The 10,742-nt window shown below is 37.1% G+C and overlaps 1 protein-coding gene across 3 annotated transcripts; it reads left to right on the top strand.

Moving 5' to 3' along the window:
• The first annotated feature begins 804 nt into the window (after positions 1-804).
• On the top strand, positions 805-10,197 carry LOC103970482 (thiamine pyrophosphokinase 1). 3 transcript variants are annotated; one of them, XM_009384268.3, is made up of 6 exons: positions 805-1,148; positions 1,268-1,364; positions 4,631-4,703; positions 6,918-7,019; positions 9,502-9,751; positions 9,865-10,197. In XM_009384268.3, the coding sequence occupies exons 1-6, from the start codon at positions 1,010-1,012 to the stop codon at positions 9,984-9,986; spliced, it is 783 nt and encodes a 260-aa protein (XP_009382543.2). In that variant the 5' UTR covers positions 805-1,009; the 3' UTR covers positions 9,987-10,197. The 3 variants fall into 3 exon arrangements, with proteins under 3 accessions (XP_009382543.2, XP_064945362.1, XP_064945361.1); XM_065089290.1 differs by lacking the exon at positions 1,268-1,364 and having other exon boundaries at positions 1,004-1,148; XM_065089289.1 differs by lacking the exons at positions 805-1,148; positions 1,268-1,364 and adding an exon at positions 1,460-3,904.
• Positions 10,198-10,742: the final 545 nt, after the last annotated feature.

Raw genomic sequence — 10,742 nt, 5'->3', positions numbered from 1 at the left:
TACCTCGAGCCAGTATTTTAGCTGTGTGATCTGAAGCCTCCAATGATATAAATTAGAGAAAATGATAGAAGAAAACTGCTATTTAACGATCATACAATTAAATCTTCTTACTAACATATCCAACAGCCCATGGCACCTCAACGTTCTCCCACCCTCGCATGGATTCGCTGCAGCTCAATCGTTTTCATGGTGTTTCAATTGGTCAAAAGGCTCATCATTCACTCTTATCGAGTGGTCACCGCCAAGCCTGACGTCGATGTTTAAGCTGTCTTCTTCATGGCAGCTTCAACCCCATCCCTCACGTCAAGATGAGAACCGGATGCTCTTCCTGCCACCTTTGCCGCCTAAAGGAGATTGGTGCCTTTCACTCTGCAGTACTCTTGACGTCCTGCACTCTCTCTCTCTCTCTCTCTCATTCTTTCTCTCTGGAGATGGTGAAGAAAGCTCAAGCAAGAAATCCGGCGAGCCTTTTGTATAAATAATCAAAAAATAAAACGAAATTTAGCATACCATTGAGGTCTGGCTACGGTCAACGGCTGTCGGCTATGGTCGTAGGCCAAGCAGGTGCGTTCCGATAGGAGTGGCGGGCGGGCCCCACCTAATCACCCCTCGGCACGAAGGTTGGCACGGCCACTGACGGCTGCGATCTGGCCCACCTTTTCTTTTCAGATTTCGTTATCCTTCCCCGTCTTCCACGGCCCGTGATGCTGCTTCAGCCGTCAGATCTCATCTGTGCCGGCGGGGCCCGTCGACAGCCCCGGGATAACTCTCCCAATTAGGGTAGTATCCTTCACGGCAGGATGTTCTAACCTACGGTGAGCCGCTTATGTGGCGACGTGTGGGAGGCGATAAGACTTCCACCGCGTACTCCGGCTCGGTAACTCGGCCGCCCGCTACGCCTCCCGCACCGCCTTGGACACCCACCATGTATATATAAAGCCTGCCGCGTCTTCATAGTTAGAGAACGGCTTGTCATTCTTTCGTCCCCGCGGCGGAGGTTAGCGGGCGGATGGAGGTGATGAGGCACGCCTCCACTTTCCTGCGGCCGCCTCCGCTTACCCCGGCGGCCGACGGTCCCCCGCTAACGTACGCGCTCGTCGTGCTGAACCAGCGTCTCCCTTGGTTCGCGCCCGTCCTGTGGAGCCACGGTGAGCGCATCTTCGTCCCTCCCTCCCTCCCTCTATCTCCCCCAAGTTGTCTCTCTAGGGCTTAAGTTGGGTTCCTGTGATGCGGCTGGGTATTCGGATTTCTTTTTCTGTGGAAGCAGCAACGTTGCGAGTCTTTGCCGATGGAGGGGCGAATCGGGTGTATGACGGGATGCCGAGGCTCTTCCCTGAGCAAGATCCGCTTGAAGTTCGGCGCAGGTTTTTTTTTTTTTTTTTTTTTTTTTTTTTTTTTTTTTTTTTTCTTGTTTGGGTTAATGTTTGAGCTTTTCAATCTTCATCACATGAACTAATTTGCTTTGTAGATATTGAAACTCAACTTGAATTCATTGCTTACTTGTATTTCGTTTTGAAATTTAGGCATGCTGTGGTTTTAGGAATATATTTGCATTTTTTGTGTCGTAATTGGTTATTTTCCTTTCTGAGAACGATCATGAAGGACTAAGTCACGGACTATTGGAATGTTCTGCTTAGTTAATATGTATAAGAGATTTATTATCTTGTAAATTATAAATGACCTTTTGCAAAAAATTTTCGTGAACCTGCAAGTATTTTACACTCATATAGACTGCATCGCAGTTGCTAAAAGGGTGCATTCAAGGGTTGATAAGTATTCTAGGAGTCCTAATTGTGTTCTAACCACTTTGGAGAAGTTCTAATTAAATTCAAACTTTTTGGCGGATTAGGATTAGGATTTAGATTAGGAATTTAAGTAGAAAGAGTCTTTAAAGAATTAGGATTTGTTTCTATAAACGTGAGTCTCAAGGTTTTAATGAGAGGAAGAAGAAAGACAGTTTGGGTGCTCCTTAGGGTGTTCTTGAGAGGGTTGAGAGAAGAGTTCTCTGGGTTTATGTAAGAGGGTATACAAGGGGTTTTGGGCTTGGGTTTGGGTTAACTCAAGGGAGAGTGATTCTTTGTATTGGTTTTTCTCTTATAGTGAAGAATTTGATTTTTTTTTCCATTGACTTAGGTAGGGAGTTACCCAACTATGTTAAGTTATTTTTGCTGTATTTACTATAGAAAAATTTGACGAAAGAAATAATTTCATCCTATGACAGAGAAGGGTGAAGGATATTCTTGTTCAGCAAGGCCTAACAAAAATGTTGAAGGGACAAGCAGGAAAACTAGAAAAGATGAGTGACGAAGATTGGGTAGAGTTTGAGGCTAAGTGTGTAAGTGCTGTTCGTCTTTGCATCGCTTTATTAATAATGTTATTGATGATGATTCTGTCACGATGATTATTTAAGATAAGTTAGAAAATCTTTATCAGGCTAAAAGCTTAATTAACAAGTTATACCTAAAGTGAAAGTTATATAAGTTGCAAATGGAGAAAGACGAAGACCTAGTAGAGTATCTGAATATATTCAAAGGAATATTGAATTAACTGAAGAAAGTTGATGTGAATATTAACGAAGAAGACAAGGCGTTGTTACTTTTTATATTGTTTGTCGACTCCTATGACAATTTTTTGGAGATGATACTGTGTGAGAAGGATACAATAACTGTGAGAAGGTCAATGAATGCTCTTTTGTGATGGATGATGATGGAGATATTCTCGCAAGCTTCAAAGGTAATATTCTATCTTTCCAGAAGAGTTGGTTTTTAGGTTTTGCCTATGTTACTCATGTTTGCACTCAGAAGGATTATTTTGATTCACTAAATGACAAGTTGGCTAGTAAGTTGAGTTTGGATTGCATAGTTTGGAGGATATGGTGTAGGTTTCAAAGATGTGGAAGAATCTAATTTTTTTAAGTCGTGTAGATGTCAGAGTTATGGCTACAAGGTTGGAAGCGAAGTTTTAAAAGTTATTTGGATTGCATGGTCCTGACGAGAGGAAGATTATATCAAGGGTTATATCACCTAGAAAGAAGTACAGTAAAGATCTCAAAGGGTTGGAAACAGGTTGCACATGCAGGGATGATATATACCTACAACAGCAAGCTTTATTCGCGGTGCAGAAAATGAATAGTGATATTTATGATTTCCAGGATGCAGACAATTGTGAGGGAAAAAAATCTTGCTTGGTGGTGAAACAGTGAGAGTTCTCTTTTTGGAATCAAGTAGTGCCATTGATTTGGTTCTAGCTATATAGGCTGCATTGGCAAGTTTACTGGAATCAAGTACTGTGCCATAAACTGATTCAGTTTGTATAGTTGTGGTGAATTCTTTAAGCCAATAGTTTAGTTTATAATTAGGTGTTGTATCATAAACTGATTCAGTTGTATAACTGTGGTGAATTCTTCAAGTCAATAGTTCAATCTTTGCAGGAGGCACAAAATGAGAAAATACTCACTAAGGTGGAGATTGTTAGGGTTGGTAAGTGTTTTTTTAGTTGTTCTAATTATGTGTTAACTACTTAGGAAGAGTACTAATTAAATTCAAAATCCTTGGTGCATTAAGATTAGGATTTAGATTAGGGATTCAAGTAGGAAGAGTTTTTAGAGAATTAGAACTTTCTATAAATTCGCATTGAGTTTCAAGGTTTGAAAAGGGGAGGCAAGATACTTTGGGTGGTCCTTAGGGTATTCTCTGGTAGATCTATAGAGAGTTGAGAGAAGAGTTCTTTGGGTTTATGTGAGAGGGTATACAAAGGGTTTCGGGCTTCGGCTTGGGTTTGGGTTAACTCAAGGAAGAGTGACTCCTTATATTATTATTTTTTTCATATAGTGAATAACTTGGTTTTCTCCATGGGTGTAGGCAGGGAGTTGCTGAATCACATTGAATCTTGGATCGATGTTCTGGTATATTCTTGATTGTTGATTTCTGCAATTTCTTTTGTTTTGGAAGTCTTCTCTCCCTCCTAAAATATTGTTTTAAAAGTCACAAACACATATAATTTCTATTTGATAACCTAATAATGTAAACTAAAGATGAATTGTGTATACAAAAATGATAAGGAATTTGAGTAATCCAAATGTTCTAGTGGTAACATATGTTGAAGATTATGTTCAAGTGATGCATATCCTGCTTTAATGAAAATCTTACTTTGTGACTATCCATAGTTTGGTAGTTAAAATTAAATTATCATTCATGTGTACCACTGTTACGAATAATTTGATGCAAAATTCTAGCAATTTACTAGCTGCCTAGGTAACAGGCTGGCGTTTTCCCTCTAGGCTGACATATATGGTCTGCAAGTCCAAAAGGACTAGGCATTTAGGCAGTGTAAACAACTAATTACCTGGATAGACTGCTAAGCAGCTAGATTGCTGCATGCGACAAGTATGCTACAGAGTTGAGAATAATGGATACACAGGTCGGATTGGAGGCCCAAATATCTTAACTCACTGGAAACCACTGCCCTGTTGTTCTATAGGAAAAGCAATTTTGTTTCTTCCCATTAATACAAAAAAAAATCTCATTTTATGTACACTGTTTTATCTCTCTGTATCTTACTAATTTTCATGGAAGAAATTGTTAAGAGTTACTGAATTCATCTTTTCTTTTTTTTTGTTTAATTGTCAAAGGTACAAACCAGATTTAATTAGAGGTGACATGGACTCAATAAGACCAGAAGTGAAGGAATTCTATTCCAACCTGGTAGATTCTTTGTTCAAATATTGTTGTATTATATTTGTTGATATCTTATCTAGTGAATATCTTATTGATATGGAGGTGTGTTATCTTGTGCTTCTTCTACATAAATGACAAAATCTGGCTGAAGTTTTGCCCTAATATCGCTATGAATCTGTGATGGTCGACCCATCTGGCTTCATGTGCTAAGAATGATGCATTAGGATTCATGTTCTGTTAGGACAAGGGGCATCTCCTATATTCAAGAGTGGTTTATACCAAGGTATGCAATACCGTACCATACCAGTGTTTCAAGGTTGGTTCAGTACGGTACGGTACCGTGTATCGAGTGGTACGCCAGGGCGTACCAAGCGGTACACCTAATTTAGGTGTAAAACCCTCCGAAAATACCTGAAAATAAAAAAAAAGTTAGGATAGGGTTTTTAAGTTAGAAATAAATATAGTAATAGCATAAGTTTAGCAAAATCAATGTAAATTAGGTAAGAATAGTATCACATATCTTTTTTGGGTTTTGAAAAATATCTTGTGCAAGGTTCGTATTTCAGTTCATTACGAATTGTCCTTATATAAACATACCTCTTGATTAGAAAGTTTTTCCTCTTAATCTTTCCAAATTAGTCTTGATTCAACTCACAAATCGTTGTTTTGTAGAGTTTAGGAGAGTACAAATGTGAGAAAAAAAAGAGTTTGAGATAGTTGAAGAGAGTATGAAAAATGTAATGGAGTGAAATAGGGGAGAAGAAGGGGTTTAAATACTATGAGAAAGGGCTCCAATGGTCAAATTGACCGTTGGAGCACTGTATCACTGTTACCGAGCGGTTTTAAACATTTCTTCCTCTTACTGTAGCACTGTAGCACGTTCCGTCCGGTAGCAAGTAGTCCGTGTACCGGTATGCCGTCGGATCAGTACATACCGCCCGTACTGGGCAGTACAATTCGCAATTGCATATCATGGTTTATACAAATTTCATGCTAGTTGTTGTGGCTTGGGGTGCCTTCAAAAAAGGAAAGACAGAAAAGAAAAAAAAGGCAAAGCATCACTTAACCTAGTGTCTTAAAATGAGAATATAAACCTAGTCTTTTTCTCATTTTCTGATCCTTCTCTGGCATCAATAGTGCTTCCTTTGGCATAGTTTTCAAAGAGAATTGCATCCTGATCATATTTTCTCCAGCACAATATTTCAAGCTTTGAGGTCTAGCGAACTGTAGACTCAAAAAAGGAATTGACAAATTGCTTCTAATGCATGAATTTGACCAACTTAGTACGGTCTTTATTTCTTAGCCAGTGCAATCAGATACATGCCAGTTCAACCCACAAATTAATTTAAAGCAATAGCTAGCTACGAATACTAATCCCTCCTATTGTGGGTGTTTGTGGAAGAGAGTACTACAACTGCTTCTATGAAATTCAGTTTTCTCAAAGGATACTAACTCGAAACACTGAAAATACATTCCATTTGCTCCAATTATATAAAATCTCAACCAACTAAAATTCTAACATGATGTAGACTTAATTCACACTTAAGTTCTCCTTGTCTAATTCAATTTAGTTCCTCTTGTCTAATTCAATTTTCAATATTCTAAAGACATATATCGTCACAACCTCTTGTTTAAGTAAGATGTGTGACATAGAACCTCCTAAAATGCCAGGGGGATCTATTTTGAAGCATCTCACTATTGATCAACTATGCACTTTGTAAAATACAAATCATACAAATAGGAACCAAATTATCGACTCAACACCTCAGGATTAACCCCCAGCATAGGGCCTTATATAATTTTTCTTGGATGCATCATAAAATTTGAGTTGAATAGGCTATAGGTTTTTGACAAATTGCAAGATTTAATGATGATATAGTCAATATTATGTAAATACCATATATCTGACACTTAAATTCAATGTTAGACCATCACTTGAATTGTTCTTTTCTTAAGCATGATTGAACTCATTAAATGAATTTACACCAGCATTTTTGGGGAGTTGAGCACATGTTTAAATATTTTGTATATATTCGTAGCTTGTCATTCATGTCCTCTGATTTTTTTTTGCTGTTTACGTACTGCAGTGCACAAATATTTAGGAATTCAGCTATCATGCATTTTGAATAAACTTTTCTTTTTTTTTGCAATAGTATAACTGTTGCAATCTATGATTTAGTACCCAAGATGATGTTATTGCAAACTTTCTCAATGGTGCTAATATGCATATTTGTTTGGCAGGGTGTCAAAATAGAGGATGTGTCTTATGATCAGGATACCACTGATCTGCACAAATGTGTAACTTTTATCTGTGACCTCACACCAAAAATGGACAGATCAAATGTAAGCTGCAAGAACATTATCTGAAATAGATGCATAACTTATATATGATGTCGTTGGTTCCTTTTAGATGTGTCTTACAATTTTACTGTCTATAAATTTTTCATATTAGCAACGTGCAGATGCATGTGCACGATAATGATGATTAGAGATCAATATGACAATGTTGTGAACTTGTGATAGGTATGGGGAGTGTGTAAAATGTTGGAGGCAATAAGGGATATGAATATAATGATCAGCATGTACAAGTTACTTTTGGATTTATGAAACCATGCAGGAAGTATGTAAGATGAGATCTCTGAATGAGATCAGTCATGAGAATGCAAGATGACTTAGTGGGTCCAAATTAGTTAGTGAATTTTCATGAATTGAAAAATCAAGTAGCTCATCATATATTTGATACTGTTGATTCTGGGGTTTCTTTTTCATTTGTCTTGCTAAATAAGTAGGCCATATAGGTAGAGATGTGAACATTCAGATTTGATAGACAATACAAAGGTATTAGTTCTTTCACATCCAAGATTAGACTAGTTAAAGATGAAGAAATGACAGGCTTAGAACACCTAATTTTGTCTCTGGCTCACATTTATCTTTCCTTACTGGTAAATCTCACTCCATATCAAGAATGACACATAACAAGATCATGAAGAGGTTGTTCATGATGTGGTAATTGCATATATGGTTATGCGGTAAAGCTTGTAGTCTGCAGATACATGAGTGTGATCACATATCTGTTTTAAGGTTTGTTCTTGTTTGTAATTAACCTTTTGAGTACTCCAGTGTTCCTTAATAATATCGTACAATAACTTGGACCTTATCCATTTCTTATAGCTAATCTCTTGAATAGCTTACTAAATGAGAACAATTCCGTCCTATAAAATAAACACATAAGGTCCAGTAGAACAAAATTTTCCATTTATTGGTCTGGTAAATATAAGCTCAGAAATGACATTGTACTGCTAAATTTAGGCATAGCATGTTCTGTCTTTTAATTGGCTTCACTGGTCTTAGCTTCCTCTCCTCTACAAGAGGGGCTTCCTTTTACTATGCTTCAAACCAGGATATGGACACTTGATGCCCTTGAACATGGAAACATGCTTGTTTAAACTGGCATATTATGAATCATATAATGTACCATCTGATCTGATTAATCTTAGGAATACTGCCTAACATGGTGAGATGCTGGTCAAACTATTATAGAAGATGGATGGATTGTGCTCATTTTTCATTTGAGATGAATCTTTTTCAGTATTCTTGTTGAAAATCATTATTGAGAATGATACACCAAAAGTTTTGGACTTCTTTTTTATCTTTTTCCGAAGCATCCTATTTCTGATATGGTTAACAATTTGTTGATCTAGGATTTTGTCATGATGTGAAACAAGAGGGAGGAAAAGAAAGCTTTCTGAAGTTTGTCTTGCAGAATATATAAGGAGATAATATTTAGTAAATGTTTGTATGAGAAAAGTGACTCTTGATGATTCTTCATAAGCATGTCATTGTGTAGGGACTAAACATATGACTGTGATCATGAAGGATATTAAAGAGCATCAATGTTGGGCATTTAAAAAGCATGGTGAGAAACAATATTAGCTTAGATTCATCGCTTTATAGGGTTTAGGAACTAGGACAGCGTTGAGTTATTGAAGTGCCAGAAATGATATATTTATAGACTTTGGAAGCTATAAAAGTTCAGTTAAATTGAAATTAATGGATGATGCTTTAAGAATGGTCTGATCATGTATCAAAGATCTGTTTTCTTATGGAATCACTTGCAAAATGACTGAAAGATATGTTTTTGACAAGAGAATGGGGGTTATTAGATCTGCATCCAAGTGTATTCAAGTTGCTGAGAATGTCTTTCTTTTCCTTGCTGCTATACAAGTGGGTTAGCACACTTCATTTTTGCTGTTTACTTGAGGATTGTTCAAAAATTTCCTAGCAATGAACAACAACTTTAGAAGTCAGATCAATATGGTACAGGAAATGGAGCTGAATGCCACTTGGAACTTGTTGCCTACTTACATTACTAAGTTCAAAGGACCAGCTTTTTTATATGTCAGCGTTGCTGCCGCCCTTTGCTAGATTCCCAGTGGTTGCCTAAATCGTCTCCCTATTTTCCGCTATGGATACTATGGTGGTATCCACAATTCCACATGACCTGAATTTTTATTATTAGTTCAAGAAAGTAATAGACACTTGCTCCTTGGTTTTAGTAGGCTGAGCACAGATTTTTCTTCCTCGTTTCAAGGGGTTTCTAGGTGGTCTTCTTGAAGTGGTAGATTCAACATTAAGCTGTATACAAGTTTTCTTTATGGATAAGTCGATGATTTGCTTAGTGCCTGCTACTAAATGTGATTTTGTATCAAGGCTAGCCATTTGATTGTATTGCTTGTCGTTCACACTTACACTTTCTTGCTTGTGTTCAACTACTCTTGAAAGGTTTGCCCTGTTTTGGTTTTAGAGTTTTACCTACTCGTTGCAGTTGTGCATTCTAGTCAGTGGAGCACTCGGAGGAAGGTTTGACCACGAGGCTGGTAACATCAATGTATTATACAAGTTCTCAAACATCCGGATTGTTCTTCTATCGGATGATTGCCTGATACAACTTCTACCGAGGACTCATTGCCATGAGATCCACATCCAGTCATCGGTAGTGGGCCCACATTGCGGATTGATTCCACTCGGTGCACCATCAGCGAGCACCACTACGACTGGCTTGCAGTGGGATTTAAGTAAGCATATCCAATCATTTACTTCTGTCTCCCTTTGTTAATCATAATTGTAAGTCTCAGGAGTTGGCACATTTTGACTAGATACCTAAAATCTTCACTCTGTTCATCTGCAGCCAACACAAGAATGAGCTTCGGTAGTCTAATAAGCACTTCAAACATTGTGCGTGAGGAGAGAATAACAGTCCATTCTGATTCAGATCTTCTCTGGACGATATCTATTAAAAAGGATATCTGAGTAGTACGTGTAGTACTTTATTCTGTTTACTTTCCATGAGTGATATATACAGTGGTGATTATAGGTTTTATACGGTAACATTTATCCCTGTATTCTGATTTAAGTGTTTCCATCATTTTTCATCTTCATTTAGCTTCCAAGGATGTGGAAGCAAACAAGTTGACTTCTTAGGATGTCACCTTTGAATTCCATGGGTTTGCATCATTCGTTAGGCTACTACTCTTTTTGCTGGAGAAATTGAATCGAACCACTCTACGTTCCGATTTGACTTGTTCTCTTTGTTGGGTCCTTTGGATCGAAAAAGAGCAACACATCTATTGGTTCTACAAATTGAGAAAACTTATCAAAGATTATCTTATCTTCTAGGGAGATTATTTACATAATGTATGACTACTGATTCTTTTCCGAATTTATCAATCGTTTCTAATCTGATGAATAATAACACAACAATATCATTTTGTATCTTCAAAAAATGTTTCTAACATTTCTAAATAAGAAGAATATAAGATGACTTGAATCAAGGTATATAGTTTTGAATAATATTGCTTGTCTCGGGTAGTACATATTATATATATATATATATATATATATATATATATATATATATATATATATATAATCGTTCGGTATACAGTATAATATCATTCGGTATATGATATTTTAATTCTTGACCTAAACAATAAAAATTTACTTATATTCATAGATTCAAGAAATAAATAAAAATAAAAGTTTCTTCGTAGAAGCAGCATATGTTAC

Source organism: Musa acuminata, chromosome BXJ1-11 (genome assembly GCF_036884655.1).
Source record: "Musa acuminata AAA Group cultivar baxijiao chromosome BXJ1-11, Cavendish_Baxijiao_AAA, whole genome shotgun sequence".
Classification (NCBI taxonomy): domain Eukaryota; kingdom Viridiplantae; phylum Streptophyta; class Magnoliopsida; order Zingiberales; family Musaceae; genus Musa; species Musa acuminata.
The sequence above is the reverse complement of the archived record's forward strand: the minus strand, read 5'-3'. Positions and strand labels throughout refer to the sequence as shown.